This window comes from Dermacentor silvarum, chromosome 8, assembly GCF_013339745.2.
Source record: "Dermacentor silvarum isolate Dsil-2018 chromosome 8, BIME_Dsil_1.4, whole genome shotgun sequence".
In the NCBI taxonomy this organism is placed as follows: Eukaryota; Metazoa; Arthropoda; class Arachnida; order Ixodida; family Ixodidae; genus Dermacentor; species Dermacentor silvarum.
This window is the reverse complement of record NC_051161.1, coordinates 44,116,671-44,134,975: the sequence shown is the minus strand read 5'-3', so window position 1 is coordinate 44,134,975 and position 18,305 is coordinate 44,116,671. Positions and strand designations below refer to the sequence as shown.

The window sequence follows — 18,305 nt, the reverse complement described above, 5'->3', positions numbered from 1 at the left end:
CAAGCGGCAGCGGTGTCCTCGACACAGTTAAACGCTAGCCGACTGGCATGACAATCGCGCCGTCGGGGCGTCTCTTCGCAGTTTCCACACTTCCGGTCTGAGCCTCTGGCTTCCTCTGCGGGTAACTTGGTGCTGCACGGTCCGCACGTATTTCCGAATGGTTCACCCTCTGCTGCCCGTATACTGTCAAGGTCGTGCAGTATGCGTTCTCTCTGCGAAATAGTGTTTCATAAAGCACGACTCCTTAGCTATCAAGAAAGTGTAATGCTGGGACTTCTCGAATGCAGGACCTGTCGTGTGAATAAATCATTTTATCGCTGTCATTGTCTCTCTTTTCATCACTCTCACAACCTTGAGCGGTGTATTACTGCATTTCACGTATCACCGCGCAACGTGTGACGGAAAATTGCGCAAATCTGACATCATGCACCAATTTTTAAGCAAATTTTTATGGGCTAGTTGGTGGGTAATCGTTAACTTTGCTTACAGCGCAAAGCTTCACGTGGACGAAAGAAGAGACGTAAGGAATAAATAGAATGTCTATGTCCTAGTCTATTCTTTCGTCCACGTGAAGCCTCGCGCTGTAAGCATAGTGAGGGATCACCTTTATGCAAGTGTTGCACTTTTCAGCAAACCGTATTGCTTATTAGACCTACGTTGGTCGCAAGTGTGCGTGCAAGATAGAGAAAGAAAGAAAAACAAAAAAGAAGAAAGAGAGGAAAGAGAAAAGAAAGGGCCTCATGTGAAATGACGTAATTCATGCTGCGAGCTACAGCGTATGCCAAAAAGCAGCAATCACAAGTGGTCAACCGTATACGGGAAGAGAGACACGAAATGAAGTGGAAGAAATGAAATGAAATCTGAAATCTGAAAAGATTTATTAATATTTTTTAATGATTAGGTGTTGGAGTTCAAGAAGGAGTCATGTCGAAAGGGCCTGCCATTGCAGGTTAGTGCCAATTCGTTCACTGTCTGCAAGAGCTCAATCCGGCAACAGTGAATTGTTATGTTGATTTCTTCAAACATATGCAAAGGAAAACGATTACATAAAATATAGAAAAAGGTGGTCGCCGCCAGCGCCCTCTACACCTCTTTTGGTGTGGTTGGAAAGGGTTCGAGGTCGCCACAGAATAAGGGGAATATGGTAAATGAGTACAGAATAGGACAGAAATATATTAAAGTATTGCCGCCGGGTAAGAAGAAGAAGAAGAAGAAAAGAATGGTTCTCGACATGCAAAGGCCATTTCCTAAAGCAATAGCTTTATCGGGCTCTTCTGCGAACTTTGCGGTTTTTCGGTTTGTTGTAGTTTACTGTCAACTCGGGACATTGAGTCATTGGGTGTCACTACATACTACTAAGGCGCCGAATGAAAGTGCCATCGAACGGGCTTATAGTGTAACACTTGTATGCGCTGACCAAGTATGCCCACATCTGTTCTGCGCAAAAACAACAAAATGATAACTTCCTACATAAAGCCTGAACATCATAATGACTGCTCACAAGCATGTCTGAAGCACACCGATCGGTGAATGGAAAAGTGGATATTTGACGAATGTTTTTAATTTTCTTTATTTAGCCACTAAGTATGTGCCAGTAGCCGTTAAGTATCCACTGGCAACATGTGAAGAGTTTTTTTTTTTTTTTTTTTTTTTTTTAACTAAAATGAACTGGAAGATCGACGACTAGTGGTCACACTCGGTGTCAGCAGAACGACGTGATATAGCGTAAAAAACCGGCAAACAAAGATTATAAGTGACACCGAAGTGAGATTCGGTGTCAGTACGTCGTCATGAGATGGGTTCACGTATTTCACTACCGTTTACGACGTTTTTCAGCATGTAGGTTTTTCAAATGGCTGGATAGCTGCTTTCCGAGCATGCTAGACATGAAAGAGTTGCCGTTCTCATTCTCGGTCCCGTAAAGAGTTCTCGCATGGAGTCCATATCCTGTATACTTAACAAAACTCACTGAATAATTTAACATTCTTAACCCACTCTGCAGCTGCACCTTTTTATTCTGAAGCTACAAGAAATTTGCTGTGATACTAAATTTTCAATTACCAAAATAGGCGCCTGAAGGGGGACGATGGGCCATTGCGAAGCTCTCTCCAAGCCACTATACAGAGCGAAATGTTTTGATATCCTAAATCTGTAAAAGTATGTTTAGCCTGTCTACCGGCTCGGATTTTTTTACTTGGCAATGTGAGAGGTTGACACACTGAACTCGTTCATCTGGAAATAATGAGCACATACGTTCCCGCACTTAGTACGTTTTATTGCATAATTTCCTTAACCTCCTGGAAAGTTTCGAAGCGAAGTCGTGTTCAGTGCACTGCGCACCGGGCTTCGCGGCGCCGTTTCGTTTCGCAAACGATGCATCCGCACGCTGCGACGAACTCCTAGAGTGTCGTGCGGTGCGAATTAAGGGAAAGACCATCGGCTGTCTTCTTGCCGCTTCAGCGTGTTACAAACTCTGGCATCATTCTTCGCAAACACTCCTTTCTCGTGGCGCATCTTGAAGCTTCGGCCCACATCTAACGAAGACCTCAGTTCAGAGAGACAAGCTTTCTAGCTGGTGCGTTATATGGACTATAATAGAAATAGGAGGTTAGGAGCTCATGGCGGTGCGGGAGCCCATGCAGTTGAAGCGGCGCCTCAGGGAACCTGCGGGCAGTCCCCCTTGACGGCCGAATCGGCGGCCAGGGCGGCGCGCGTCTCCTTGACGACTTCGGGGAAGAGCTCGCAGAATACGTTGTCTTCCAGGTTGAAGCGCAAGCTCTCGCGGGCCAGCTTCTGCTTCTGCTCAACCGTGGTGTCCAGGCTTCCGAGCGTGGGCGTCTCGTCCACCATGAAGCTGAGCAGCCCGGTCAGGATGGAGGACATGGACCACGACGGGTTCCAGGACTCCGGGTGGTAGTCGGATATGCTGAGGCACAGGCGGGTGTTGCACTGGAAGCGTCCGTTGGGCGTGATCAGGTAGATGGAGGGCGGCGAGAAGGGAAAGTCGACGGGGAAGCGCAGCTTGCCGTGGTAGACGCCGCCCTCGAGTGGGGTCTTCTCGGGTCCCTTGACGGCGAAGTGCCATTCGAGGATGTCGGCCGGCAGCGGGTGGGCCGACACGTACGGCACCGGCTCGCGGAGCAGCTTGGAGTACTCGAGTCGCAGGCGCTGCGTCGCTGTTCGGCTGCCTCGACTCATGATGGATGTGCCGTTGGCTCGGGTCTGCACTGCACGTCTTTATTTCGCGCCTGCGTCTGGAACACGAAGAGGCGGTGCGAAAGGTTAGACGTTTGACGCTTGGAAGACATGAGCCTTGAGTTGTCTGTATTGTATACAGGGCCTTCCATTTACATGACTGGCTGACTTGCGTCAAGCCAGCAGGCCACTAGAAGTGAAACCGAACTGCGGCGCGACAGGGCGGATGTAAAACATTGTACCTGGCTGTGCCATAAATGTGAGAAGTTATCTGGCACCAACGTCTTAGAGAAAATTGACTCGCCATCCCTGCCCGGCGAAACTGGTTGTCCAGGGAAGCTATTGAATACCATCACCGCATGTAACTACTGAGGGTGGCATGCAATTTAGAGTAATAGTAGTAATGGTAAGTTAGAGTAACAGTAGTAATGGGAGTAATGGTAATTTTGATAGCACCACGCCGCCCGTAGCGGTGCTGCAACAACAATGAAATCAGTTTCTAGGCTATCTCTTTTATATACGAAAGGCTAGTGACGTCACTGGCCACGTCGGAAGCTGCCGTCGCCGCAGCAGCTTGCGCAACAGTAATCTTTACTGGGAAACGTATGCGGGGAGCGCTACGTCCGTGCTTCGCATTGTTATCAGGAGCGCCTTATCAATTATGTGATTTGGATGCTTGTTTTATGCTTGGTCTTGATTGTAACGTAAGCTGTTCTGTATGTTGTAGGCGTGATTCCAAAGAATGTATGCACTTTTAGCTTCACTTTGCCGAGTGCTTGAAGCCTGCTTCACCTCCGCGCGAGTCGGCCCGGTATTGCAGTACCTCCGGGATCGGCCCACATTTTTGCAGAATGTCAGAATGATAGTAGTTTCGTGGTCACTTCCCGGTTTCACGGTGCTGTACTGGCTTGCAGATGTGATCGTGTCAGCCGCTGGCGTCGGCATTGAAGCCTCAATCAATACAGTCAAATATGTATGCATGGCGCTTCGCTTCGCTTGCGATCGCAAGCAGTCTCAACGTGTGACTTGTATTAACGTTTTGCAGAGGCGGACCAAACCTGGCGCCAACTAATATTTATCTGATCATATAATTCTGCTCTTGACGAGCAAGTGCACAGGGAGATAAGGTTGCGTGACGAAGTGTTCACAACTTAAGAGTTTTAGATATTGCTATAATAAATGGTAATACAATAGAGGATAGCAATATAATTATATAATTGTAATATAAAATATAGCCACTTATAATGATATAGTGAAGTTCATTAACGTCTTGATAATTGCTTTGGTAATCATCGTGCATTGTCGTTTCTAAAATCGAATAGATTCCTCAGCCATCGTTCCTAGACGTGTGCTGGACACCCCGCATGCCTGACTATATATCGTATCCGTTGAAAAAAAAAAAAAAAGAATCGGGCAGAAGTGCGATTGTTATACGTGACGGGACAACGACAAGTGAATAAACAGACTCACAGATTCCACTTATTTCAGGTGGACGTCCTCCCTCCCTCCAGGAGCTGCGCCGGACTTTAAGCACGTACTTCGCAGAAGAGCGCCTCCTTAATCGTGTACCGCGCCATAACGGTCTGAAAAGAATAAATAATAAGAAGTAGCTCGTTTAAGAACATTGCGATATGCGCCGCCTTTATTAAACTTTACTTTCGACCCACCGAGACACTCAAATTCTAATGGCAAGCATACATGAACAGGACTTTCGCGTGACTCGGCAATAACGATAAGGAAAGAACGTTTAAACCGGGCGTTTATACGCAGCCACGTTACCGCGTCGTCGCTTAATTCGAGGAGGGAGCCCTGTAGCGACGGCCGTTAGCGCCGACGGCATGCATACGTGTCTGCGAAACGTCGAGAATTCAATAAGCCTTGCATTCGAGACGCCAAAACGAGAAAGCTTTGCCGTCGCAACTTACAGAGAAGTTAAGAGAAGGTTTCTTACCATGCACGATCAGCCGGGGATGCTTCGTATTTACGCAGAGCTCTGCGTTACGTGCTCACAGCGCAGCCGCTTCGGAGGATGCTCGCGTCGTCTTTCTTATTATCGTCCTTCGAGACGAACGGGCGCGCGCCAGCGCGTGATTGTTTGATGTTCTAGTTAAATTAAAGCAGTCCGGTGTCTGCACATCGTTTGCAAGTAATAATTCGATTTGGGCTGCTATTTTCCATATTTAGCACAAGAAAAACAATCGTATAGGATATTAATATTGCATTCTGCAGGGTCGAATGTAGAGAGAACTGACAAAAAAAAAAGCTTGCTTTATTCTGCTTTGAAATTTTTTGTACATATATGTGTTATAGATATCTGACGCTTTTTTTTTCTCCTTTATATTGTTTATGTAATCTGTGAATATCCGCACTTCCTTTGTAGTAAATGTGTGAATGGTAAATCTAGCAACAACAATGACGATGAGGTTTAATAACTGTGGCGCATAGCCACTATGTGGCATTCGGTCAAAAATCTTTAGCTGCGAGAAAAGTAAATTTATATTATATTCAAATCGGTGAAACTTATGAAGAGAGGAAGAGAAATTTAGATCAGTCAGACTGTTCCTTTTTTTCCCCTCCATTTTTACAGCTCAAGTGGTCCATTCCCATAATGGAGTTGTTGTCCTGTATATAGATCCTTGAGGCTGTTGGGTTGACAAGGACATCACATTTGCAGTGATACGCGCGAATTCATTTTTGTATTGCATACTCAGTATTATTGCGGACGAACAGCTGATACGAGACGTTCATACGAGTACCTCTTTTTATATGCGCTGTGCCTCATTTAGTTCTTAACCCACATTGTCTTCTTACACATATGTAATGTCATACCGAGCATTTAGGGTAATTTAAAATAATAAAGAAAGATAAACAAAGCTGCTTTGAGGATTAACGAACGGTATCTGAACACAACAAAATGTGAAGGAATCGTTGCTTTCTTTCGCACATATATGAATGAAAAAAATAAATAATTTAGTCTGAGAAGCACAAAGTACGCAAGAACGTAGATAAATCTGATGTATACAGCTTTAATAATTAGTATGCCTTCTTTCGCGTGGTCTGTGGTCTCGTTTTACATCTTTCAGAGGAGCCGATATAACGTAATTGACCATATAGTATTCAGATAGTTGCACTTTCAGTTATATGATGGTAGTTCCGTCTAATTAGGTTTTTGTATTAAGTTTTGTGTTTGTGTATTATTTTATAATTAAGTAATTTGTCAGTGCGCGGCTTATCTATCAAATAAACACACCTTGTGGGAGTGCCCTGCAAACGCCATCTTCAAAAAGACAATACTTTACCAATTACCACACAACCGGCGGGGAGGAGTGGACCACTCCCCCACGAAGGTTTGAAAAACTATGGTGGCCGCTTCTGGTGCAGCACGTCAAGAACGTGCTGGATCAGGAGGCATGAGCCTGGTAGGCTCATGCCTCCTGCATGTGGTATAATGAGGTACAAGAAAAGCAATAAGTGTTGCAAAGCAAAACATGAGGTACAAGAAAAAATCACATGAACATAAGCCTATCATTAGAAAAACAAAATTTAAATTTCGTCTCATTAACTTAGAAAGATTTTTATTTACTGCCCGCTCTTTTTTGTAGCCCCCAACCTCATTTTTGATGTACTATAATATGCAGGCAAAAAAGCTAACTCTAACTTGGGGCATTTTCTAATTATTTTTATTTAAACACTTTAAACATTTATCCACAGTTGCTTTCTTAACTATTCTTGGCAGTCTTGCGTCAAAATAACTGACTAATATATTTTCGCACGCAACAACAGCGAGATGTTGGAGGTAAATGATCCTGAAGTTGCAAAAAATATTTTTCTCGCGTTCTCGGTTGTACATTCCGCATCGAGATCCCTCACCTAAAAATGGGAAAGTTCTGTATTTCATAGAACGTAACCTAACAATTTGGTTCGGAAAGCTTAATTTGAATAATTATTGTGTTAGTGGAGAAAAAACAATTAAGTTGTGTTCCTATTCCATGCAGAGCCGTTGACTAGCACTGCACCTGCGCTGGAGTGCATGCTTTGGCGTGGCGAGAAACAATATATGCTGACAACGATTTTTTCAAAGGAATGTTTCGAAAGTGCTTGAAACTGCCGTGCTTCCGTTTATTTAGCCACCTCAAACGTCTGTGTCTATGAATAGGAAGTCAATCAGCACTTGGGAGCCAAAAGTAGTCATTATAAAGGTGAGACCATTGTCGTTACGGATTTTACTGAGACTTATCTCTTCGTTCTTCAGGAAGCTTCCCATCTTCATATTCAATGAACATTCGACGAATTTGTGGCCGTTGAGATAACACGCTGTGCAAGGCGACAGCGCGCGCACTGCTTTCACGCAAGAACTATGCACTGGTAGTAGTTTGACGGACTCAGTTGGAAATCACTCGGTAATATCACAATTCCCGTGAATCGCTGAATTCATTAAACGCTGTACCAGAGGCCGTTTTGCAAGGACCTGGTTGTGCGGCCATAAAATTGTCAAGTTCCGGTTTCGGTTTTAGCTGGTGCTTTTTCTAGGCACTTCATACCCATCGTCATCGCAATGTCAGCATGGCAGCCTACATCATCACATTTTCCACGACGGTTGTATGGTCGTAGAAGCCCTAATAGACTGTGTATTTATCCGCGCAAGTTGTCTTTTACGAACGTGATTTTGTCTCTGCATCGACGCCTGTAAGGATGTCATCATTCGCGAAAGCAGCCAAGGCGGGCCAGAGAATACACAAAGAACGACAGCAGGTAAGTCCGCTCACTTCTCGGTCCACGTGACGGATATGTGTAACTTGGGTACCGAGCGCTGTATAATTCCTGTACCTTTCAGCCCGAGGCCAGGCGTCACCTGGGAGTACTTGAGAAAAAGAAGGACTACAAGCTCAGAGCAAGGTAATTTATACGACTGGTGTCGCGGTCGTTATTATTGCCGTCGCTTCTGCACAGCATGCTCTATGCCTGAAACTACACACGTTTATCTTCCTCGTTCACAGAGACTACCAGAATAAACAAAAACGGCTAAAGCGACTGCGCCAGCGAGCACTCACTAGAAATCCCGATGAATTCTACTTTCATATGGTCAACGCCAAGCTCGATGTAAGCTCGCGCCAAAGACGACGCACAATCATCCCTGTCACTGTGCATGCTGCGACCTATTGTTTACTTTTCAGGGAGGCGAACACCACGACAAAGTGAAAGGTGAAGAGTTCACACCGGCACAGCTCAAGCTTATGCAGACACAAGATGTGAACTACGTCACCACAAAACGTGTGTCCGAAGCAAAGGTATCAAAGTTGGGGATTTCTGCCGTTTTAGTTATTGTTGCTCGTGCTTGCTCTGCAGTAGTCACTTTAGTACTTCTCGTTCACTTTTTCTATTTAGAAAATAGAGAGACTTCAAGCAAACCTCCACCTTCTCGATGATAGCAGTGGGCGTGTGAAAACCCACACATTTTTTGTGGACTCCAAAAAGAAGGTATAGCGGTCTGTTATATTTTATTGTGTAAATTCTGTAGGACTGCTTGTCAATGTCTATATGCATATACTGCTGGCTTATTTTCCGTATTAGCCTTGCAAACTTCTGAGGTACTTGCTACCTCAAAAGTACTGTGCATGGCTACTACGAAAGAATAAGCATGCAAGTAGTTAGCCAATACAAATTTTGTTGCATTTCGTCCTCGTAATGGCCAGATTTGTTGCCGTGTTTTTTAAGCGTTCTGTTTAAAAACCTTCGCTCTGTGGATTTGTGTGCTTCAGCCTTTGCAGCAGGCTATTGCAATGACAAACATTTTTGAAGGGGCAAGCATATAACATGCCATGAGACATTCTAATTATGCAGCCTCATATGAACATAGCATGATCTGACTGCTTAGATTTACAGTGCAGCACTTGTAAATAACATATTGCTCTCTTTCTTTATTTCTTTGTAGCTCAAAGCTTTGATTTTGCCAAGAAGCTGGAAACTCACCCATCTCTGTTGGGCCGAGCCTTCAACCGGCCGAAACTGGAAACTCTTCATAAGGAATCCATCGCTGATATTCCAGAGGAGGTGATCAAGGCAAGTGGGAAACTACATGGCAATTAAAGCCACACACTGTTTTGGTACACTCATTTGGTTGCTGTCAAGTGCACTCTTAAAGCGCACCACCATGCTTTCGGTGGTGCGCTTTACATCTACCTGGTTGAAACTGAGCACTCGGGACATAATTGCCTGGTTCGTTCCGAGTGCCCTGCTCGTGCTCGAAGGTGCTGTCACCTTTGAGCTGGTAGAGTGACCAAGATCCAACAGCCGCTGAACATTAGGCTTGGGCAAGCTTTCTCTTACTCCAATCTTTAGAAGGCACTGCAAAGCGAGCCAGGGCATGTTATAAACCAGTTGAATGTGCCATTAGTTCATGATGTTGGTGTGATGCATTCTTTGTGAAGCCACTACAATTTTACAATCAAAAAGGAAGCTTGCAGCATTGTTCTGTGGTGCATCCATGCTCCTATATTGTTTTGCGTGTTGCACTGCACTAACTTTATGGAGGCGACAACTCTTCTGAAGAGGGGCAGAGTATGATATTCGATTCTTATAGATGCATGCCTTTTTTTGCTGTCGTATGCGGTGCGTGGAGTTCGCAAGCAGAGTGCGAAGTCACCTTTCTCTCAAATGCTCTTTTCAAACACAAGCCTGCTCCTCACTTTCTTCTGGATTCTTTGTTTCATAATAGAGCGCATTCCCATACATGGCTGCTGTTGGTCGCTGTGGTCGGCTACACGGTAGCCACCGCGGCGTGCCACCATAAGTCCACTGACTCAGCGCACTGCGGCTCACTGAAGACAACCATGTTTGGCTTACATTTAGCGTGTCGTAGGCAGTAAAATTGGAAGTCGTGACGTCTGCGTTAATATCCAAAATGACATTTGAACTGCGCGCCACGGTGACATTTCGAAGGTGGAGCGTTGTGGCCACGCCCCACTCCGCTATAGCCTTCGCAGGGCAAGGCATTGAAGAAGGAACAGAAGCACAGCGGCGGGCGTGTTTGATTGCCAATAACTCCGCTTCTACTGAACGCATTGAAGTACTTTTTGTGGCAAAGTGTTTCTGAAGTAGCCTATTTTCACTTCAGATGCCTTTCTCCACTTCGATAAAAAGTGGTTCAGGGCCCCTTTAATGTGCACGAGACATTCCATTATGGAATCCCTTGTATTCCTGAAGCATGCTGCATTGTATGATAAAATAAATGATAAAGTTATCTGAAATGATGAAGCCACCTGTAAGGCACATAGAAAACAAACTATATTTAAAGCACACAGAGCAGACAAACAGAAAACACACACAAGAAAGAAGGCTGAAGTTCATGCAATTGTTCAAAGTACACGAAGAGCATTCACCATGGAAGTGGGCACGATGTACAGTCATGGCGATGAGTACGTGAAGAGCAGATAGGGGGGGGGGGGGGGAGCACGTCCGGGAAAGGCAGCTCGGCAGTGTCAGCAGCACAGCAGCAGGACGCCCTGTTGACGTTCACTGGCTGGAGCTTGGCTGAGCTATTGGAGATGCTGGCCAGGCCTGGGCTGGATGCCCTTACAGCGTTCCCCAGCTGTAGGCTTCGGGAGGGACTAGATGAGGCTCCTGCATTCAGGTGGGAGCCTGGCGCAACCACAGGCTGAGAGCTTGAGTGGCCGCTATCACCGCGTCTCGGACGCCACCTTCCATCTCCCGCTGTGTCTTCCACGATCGCTGGCTTCTCCCCGAATGCTCTTCCCTTCTTTTTCTTCCATTCCACGTGGAGGCTGCTAATTCAGTTCGATTCTCATGTAGCTTGCTGCAGCTTTGCGCCAACCTCGTCCTTGACAAATTTTTGTTGGTGCGCACGCGCCAGCATTCTGCATCATCGTCTTCATAGTGTCAACATGCACTGCACCCGTGCACATTATGACAGTCAGCTAATAGAGTGACTACTGGCAACCAAGACAGAAAGATCAGATATTTGTAGGGCAGTAGCCTGTAGTTGTGGCCAAAGTAGGCACCAGATGCAAAAATATTCTCAGTCCTTCTGATTCATCAGAATTCAATTTGTGCTTGGAGAACAACAGTGAAGCAACACATTTGCATTTTTTTTTCTCCAAATAATATTCAGATTCAGATAATTAGTACCTTCTTAACAACTCTATTAGTGGCATCACGGAAAAGTTCTGGTTTCAAAATACTTCTTACATAATGCACTGTAGTGATTCTTTGAATTGTGTGATATCATCAAGCGCTACTCTGCATATTGAAGTCTGGCTTTTAAATAGCAGTTCCTGCTCCTGTCTCCTGCGTTCGTGTTGTGCTTTTGCCACCTTCAAGTGCTCTTTGTTCTCTGATAGCGTATACACCGCCCTCGTTGACAACACAACACCAGTGTTCTACACAACTTCACCGATGCACCTTTGGTTTCTAGAGGACCTATCTTTAGTGGCAGATCACAAAAGGCCTTCAGACTTGGTAAAAAAGGCTTGCACTGAAAGCAGGCTAGACGTCACCACACAATAAAATGATTTTGTGGTTTATTCTCTGCCTTAATATGCCAGATAAATTTCATTTGACGAATAAAAAAGTATTTTTATCATGGTCTGGTAGGTTAACAGTTAAAAGTGCCTAAGATAGATTTCAACATGTTCACTGAGTAATCATAGTGCAGTGAGCCCACAAAATTAAAAACATAAAAAGTGCATGTGCCCTCTCTAACACCTACCATTTTTCTTGTCCTAGTTTAGGTGACATCTTGTCTATTTTAGTGATATACCATTCCTCTAAAGTCTCATCATTGTGGCAGGGCAGCCAAATAATCTTCAACCTTCTGCATTTATTCCTGATGTTACTATTTTCTGATTGGAGTAGATTGAATCGCCCCAAGCGGTTACAGTCAATCTGAAGCCCTCCACTGTGTAGCTTTGATATTTGAAAACCCCAACATTTGATCACTTTCTTTTTTTGTTTCTTTTTTGCATATTAACAGTTAGCATCTTATTTAAATGGTCTGTTTTCTTGTTTTCAGGAAGCAACACATGAAATGAAGAAGAGCTACCGAGAGTTGACCAAGCGACTGGAGAGGCAGAAGGAACTCGCAGTGGTTGAGCAGAAGATGATCATGAAGAAGAAGCTCCTCGTAAGTTTACCATAACATTATCATCACCCTCCACACTTATTCTCACTTGTGTTTCCACTCATAGGCATTTCATCTTGTCACAACCAACACTCTGGCATTAAGAACAGTATTTGACATGCCAACTCGATTACTTTTATCGGTTGGTGAAGTCTGCACATGCGCCATTCTGTAATTGACCCTTATGTTTAGAAGCGACAGAAGTAATCGGGCTAGGTCACGGGAGCCACTTTCCATTAGGGGCGGAGAGCAAAAGAGCTTGTGTACTTGGATTTAAGTGCATGGTAAAAAAAAACGTGGCACTCAAAATTGATCTGGAGCGTTCCACTACAACATCTCTTGTACATCTTATAAACCAATCAATCGAGGAATAGGGAGTTAATATTTGATGCCAATCTAAGCACTGGTCCACTGCTATTTTTGCGGTTTGTAGAACTGAAGATAAAGCAACCCCCAACTTATGTGAGCTCATCCAGCTTATTAAGAAAAACAGTGCGAACCCGCCATGGCTGCTTAGTGGCTATGGTGTTGGGCTGCTAAGCACGAGGTCACGGGATCAAATCCCGACCATGGCGGCCGCATTACGATGGGAGCGAAAAGCAAAAACACCCATGTACTTAAATTTCAGTGCTCAATAAAGAACCCCAGGTGGTCCAAATCATTCTGGTGTGCCCCACTGCGGCATGCCTCATAATCTGATCGTGGTTTTGACACGTAAAACCCCATAATTTAAAACAGTGCAAAGCCGGGGCCCAGTGCAAGAATCCAACACGGTGACACATGTTGTTCACTGTTTCCACAGCATTTTTCCTTGTAGACCATGTGCACGGTCAGCGCCCCGTTACGGTCATCACTGGAAACATTGCGCATGCGCATCACGCCTTCCGCGAAATAATTGTTCCACCGCGCGCATGACGTCATGAATGCACTTGTTCGTCGTCTGCTAGCCGCATTTTTGTTTTCTAAGCCCATGCATCCTGCATTTTAAGATTTCTTTAAACATCTGTGCTTGAACAGAACAAGACAAAAAAACTTGTATATCTATGGGGGCGTGTCTATTCGTTCCCTTCAAAGTTGTTGTGCATGCAACGCCGTATATAAAACAACCAAACATCTTTCGCAGCCGTTCATTCTGTCGCCAGATCGTATTATGGCTAGGGTTCCCGATGATGAACGGCGCTCAATTGTCGATCTTTCTCTGAAAGGTTATTCCCAGCGGTATATTGGCGCTTTAGTTAATAGGCCCCTGAAGAGTGTGAACAGGATAATTCAAGCCTACAAGTATGAAGGTCGCATTCAGGATGCACCCCGCGCGCCCCGCCCTAAAGCTACCACAGACGATGAAGACGCCCTCATAGTTGCAGCTGCTGTTCGTAACCCTTTCTTGCCAGCCCCAGCAATACGCGAGGACTTGGATTTGGACGTTTCGGACACCACTGTTCGACGTCGCCTGCGTACTGCGGGCCTTCGCAGTCGCGTCGCAGCGCAGAAGCCACTACTAACGGCGGCAAACAAGGACGCACGACGGCAGTCCGCTGAGCTGCACGAAGCATGGACATCAGAAGAGTGGGGTCGCGTTATCTTTTCGGATGAGTCGACGTTTTCGACGCGACAAGACCAAAGATTGCGTGTTTGGAGACTACCAGGCACACGGTGAGGCAAACTTCCTGCTTTGAAAAGCAATTGTTTTATGCCACGCAGGAACGACCCGGACAACATGCAAGGTGTTTCTGCCAGTGGGAGATCGAGTGTGAACGTGTGGGGTGCTGTTTCAAGATATGGTTTAGGGCCCCTGCAACGTATACGTGGACACTTATCGTCGGAACAATACTGCAACATTTTGAACAATGTGCTGTTGCCATATGCGAGCAGTTTATTCCCAGACGGTGATTACCTGTTCCAACAGGACCGGTCACCGATACACACGGCGCGGGCTGTCAAGGAGTTCCAGGCGGAGCAGCACATGCAGCTACTGGAATGGCCTCCGAAAGGAGCGAACCTGAATGTGATAGAAAACGTGTGGGGCCGTCTGAAAGCTTCTTTGGCAAGGAAGCCCCTTTATTCCGCGACTTCAGACCAGTTGTGGGCGCAAGTCAGCAACGAGTGGGAAAGGCTGAAAGCCGATCGGGAATATGTTCGATCACTTTACGACTCGTTACCGTCCAGAATAGCTGCAGTCATTGCTGTAAGTGGTCACATGACTCGCTATTAGATTTGCTCATGTTTTTATATTTGTTCTCATGGTCTTGTTTAACTTGAATTGCAAAAGTGCAATTTTCTTGAATAAAAAGTTTAATAATTATCCCTCTTGCACTCACTTTTTCCCTTCACGCGCCAATCTTCAATCCAGATGGACCTTGAAATGCAGAAGGTATCAGCTCAGCGAACAAAAAATGCGGCTAGCAGACGACGAACAAGCGTATCGATGACGTGATGCGCGCCGTGGAAAGAGTGTTTCGCAAAGCACATGCTGTGCATGTGCAATGTTTCCAACGATGGCTGTTACGCGGCGCTGATAGTGCCGTCGGCCACGCGCTCGCGTGTTCACCCTAACAGTGCTCACCGCTGTACAAGCCAGCACATCAGGTTTTAGGAGGAGCAGTCACACTGTCATGTTGTTGGCATTAAGTTCCACTTCATACGCTGGAACAATTACACTGGCTTGTGATTAGGATTGAGCATTTTAGGTTTTTATTTCCACCCAAAAATTCTCTCTATCTCTTTTATTCGGTCGATATCTGGATTACTGTTTTTTTTTTTTTGGCACTAAAGCATGCTTTATGACTGCAGATCCTGCAACTCACCACTGTTAGTTTCATCTAACACAAAGAATAACAAAGTTTTCGAGAAACAGTTTCCCAAGGGCACAACGCCCTATGGTTATATGACTATGCAGGAATGAAAGAGTATCTGCATTTAGTATACTAACACACATAAAGTTAGCGATTATTTGTAACACTATGCAGGTACAAAGCTACAGGTAAAAATGATTGGGTGGAAACAGCCTCGCATTGCAATCCGTTAACTTACCCAATTCATCCACTGCAGTAGCCACAGGACACCTCTGTCCCCTCTGCGTACACCCTTTCTCCTCACTCCTCATTTTTGTTGCAGCACTGAGCTATGCTCCCTCAAGGGCTGCAGAAGATAGTGCCGACCTTTCCTTTTCTCATACCGATCCACTTTCTTTCTTCAGCTAGCAAAACAGATGTAAATAGTAAAGGTTGCTTAAGTAACGGCTGCAGACGCCTGATCTTAGCATCGCCCTTAGTGGTAGAATAGGAGAGGTGGTGAAACGAGCACCGCACCTCTCGAGTTTTATGGGCTCGAAGGCGCGCATCGCAAGCTTTCGCCTGTGCTGTAAAAGGTCAGTTATTATCGCAATGTTTGTGGCTTTAAAACAGTTCTTTATGTTTTCAATGGCTTGCTGGCCTTGCCCACAAAAGTAAGTGTACCACGCTCTATGGAGCTTTAAAATTTCTAATCAGCGTGGGTAATCTCGACAAGACTGACACAGAGCACCAATCGCAAGGGACGCGCATGTTATTTTTATGAGTAGACGCTGTTCTGTATAGACAGAACGGCGGCGCTGCGCCTTCATGTTCGCGGCCACTTTGAGCAACAACAAACAGAAATGGCGTGAAACATGCAGTAAGTAAAGCTTCAGTGACCGCTGTAGACGCGGTGCAGTGGACTTCACTTTGGATGCACACTGCAGACGGATTGCGCATGCTGAAGCTTCTACAAGGAATATCGCGGTGTTGCAGAACGCATCGATGAACTTTGCCTTTCAAATCGGCCTGTCCTCCGCTTGGAAACTGACGATTTCTCGATCCTACGTTTTTCATTAATAATAATAGTAACAATAATATATATATATATATTGGTTAACACACCAACAGTAGTTTTGGGAAGACAACAAACACTGTTTCTGCATAGTCCTACAGTGCTAATAAAGGATTTTTACAGCGGAGCTGTCTATGCCTAAGATCTGGGAAAAAAATGTGCGATATGTTGACAAAAAACAAGTGGGCCGATCCTGGTGATAGTGCAGAAAGGGTCCAAGCTCAATAGCACATACCCCTGTGGGCTCGAGGACCTGTAACATGCCTTTGAATTACCCTTGTAACATGTGGGACCCAAAGAGACAAAAACAATGCGCCGGAGCAATGAGCACTCTTGACTGAACGCTAGTTTATGACAACGCGTGTCGAAACGTCAGTGATAAAACATAATAGTCTACCAACCAATAGCTGTGCCTCATTCTCTCTTGACATAGCCATTCCCTAGCGATGTCATCAGTTGCCCCTTGGACTCTGTATGGGTAAGACCGGTGTCGCTCGCTCCAAAAAGGAAGAGCACGCCTTCAAGGAGAGCTGGCGTGCGAATGGATGCGAAAGTGACGAGAAGCCGAATGCACAGCGGCCAATGCTGCATAGTGGTGTGAATCTAGCCGGCTAAACTCGCTTTCACTCACACATACGGCGCACGGCAATGCAACGAAGTTGTGTTGTGTCTTTTCAACCATTTAACATTACCACGAAACGAAATGTAAAAATTTTAAATATAATTAAACAAAACCAACAGCTTCGATGGTCTTCCATCTTCACATAGTGGAAGGGCTCAGAATTTTTTGTTTTTATTAATATTGTAATGAGGAAGGAAGAACAGATGTACTTGATCATGAACATATCAAAAAGATATTCATTTCAAACGTGATTCATTTGGCAATGACGCATCAGTTACCGTATAGTTCTCTGAACCCATCTGTATTCAGCAAAATAAAGAAATAAACAAGGAATAAACGAAGCGTTGAAGTCACACTGCAAGCGTAATTCCATGCGAAAAGTTCGTTTTAAGCGACGGTAACCATTCAGTGTTATTGAAGACCTCTCTGGTGTACAGCACTATGACACAAAGCTCTTTTTCAAATGTCAGAGATGTGAGCATTCAAACGAAATTTTTACGACGCCCGCCGGCTATGTACTTTCAAGTACGCGGAGCGGAGAAATGAGCCCCGACTACCCCTGCTGCCACCTTACGCAACGCGGCGGCAACTTGAGAGCCGTCGCGTAATGCATGGCGCATTGGCGAAGCGGCGCTGTTTGGCCACCTCTCCTATTCTATCACTGTGACTTCACCAGGCTCCTTGCATTGAAATATGTAGGCTCATAGCTGGGTCACATTGATTGTCATCTTGTAAATTGGCCTTCACTGACTCTTTTCAACTAAAACTGAATGACCAAAAAAAAAAGAATTAACTACTGAATTTTTTTTTTGTCTTTAAATAAATGCCAAACCGTACTTAGAATCTCACTATTGTTACTTGTTATCCACAGGACAAAAAGAACCCACCTGTTAAAAAAGTCAGGGCAGGTACAAAGGACTCTGCACCAGTCTACTTGTGGAAGAAGGAAAGAAAGCGATGAGTTGAGTACCAGGCTGCATTATGCATGGCATAATGCACCCGCAGAAGGAAAGGCACGGAAAGTGGATGGCATGGACAAAGCGAAATTCTCACTTTCATCACCTGTGGTTTCACAGCCCTTTAGCTGACTGCAGGTGTGCATGTACAGTCATTTCTTCTATGAAATAAAAATATTTATGTTTCACTGTGACCTTTCCTGCACGTGGAAGTGTGAGGGGGGGGGGGGGAATCTCATTAGTGTGCTTCACTTTCATATCCTTCTTGCGTAAGATGCAAATTGGGGAATGTAACTCAACACCATGTCAGAAGTGCGTGCACATAAAACTGTAGACGTTACTGAATTGTAAACAGTCGATTCTCTTATTCACTACAGCGCAGTGAACGTCTGAAAAATAAAATGTGATGGTATTGTTGCTCCTACCCTGCCTGCTAGCTCAGTAGCCTCTGAAACACGTCCTGTCGTCTTTCTTGTCGTCATCCTCTTAACATTCATTGTGAGCTCTGTAGCCTGTTCACACGCCTTACTTTATGACGTAGTCATTGTTT

General features: G+C 45.1%; 2 protein-coding genes across 2 annotated transcripts; one reads left to right on the top strand and one right to left on the bottom strand.

The window, feature by feature from the left end:
- Window positions 1-2,262: 2,262 nt before the first annotated feature.
- Window positions 2,263-5,515, bottom strand: LOC119461116 (ubiquitin-conjugating enzyme E2 J2). Its single transcript, XM_037722308.2, has 3 exons — window positions 5,147-5,515; window positions 4,666-4,778; window positions 2,263-3,254 (listed from the first exon to the last, which is right to left on the bottom strand). The coding sequence occupies exon 3, from the start codon at window positions 3,196-3,198 to the stop codon at window positions 2,656-2,658; it is 543 nt and encodes a 180-aa protein (XP_037578236.1). The 5' UTR covers window positions 3,199-3,254; window positions 4,666-4,778; window positions 5,147-5,515; the 3' UTR covers window positions 2,263-2,655.
- Window positions 5,516-7,743: 2,228 nt separating this feature from the next.
- On the top strand, window positions 7,744-17,943 carry LOC119461117 (probable U3 small nucleolar RNA-associated protein 11). Its single transcript, XM_037722309.2, is given in 8 exon segments — window positions 7,744-7,947; window positions 8,030-8,091; window positions 8,193-8,295; window positions 8,370-8,483; window positions 8,581-8,681; window positions 9,135-9,255; window positions 12,224-12,334; window positions 17,671-17,943. Coding segments are annotated over 8 exon segments (762 nt in total). The 5' UTR covers window positions 7,744-7,887; the 3' UTR covers window positions 17,761-17,943.
- The last annotated feature ends 362 nt before the right edge of the window (window positions 17,944-18,305 follow it).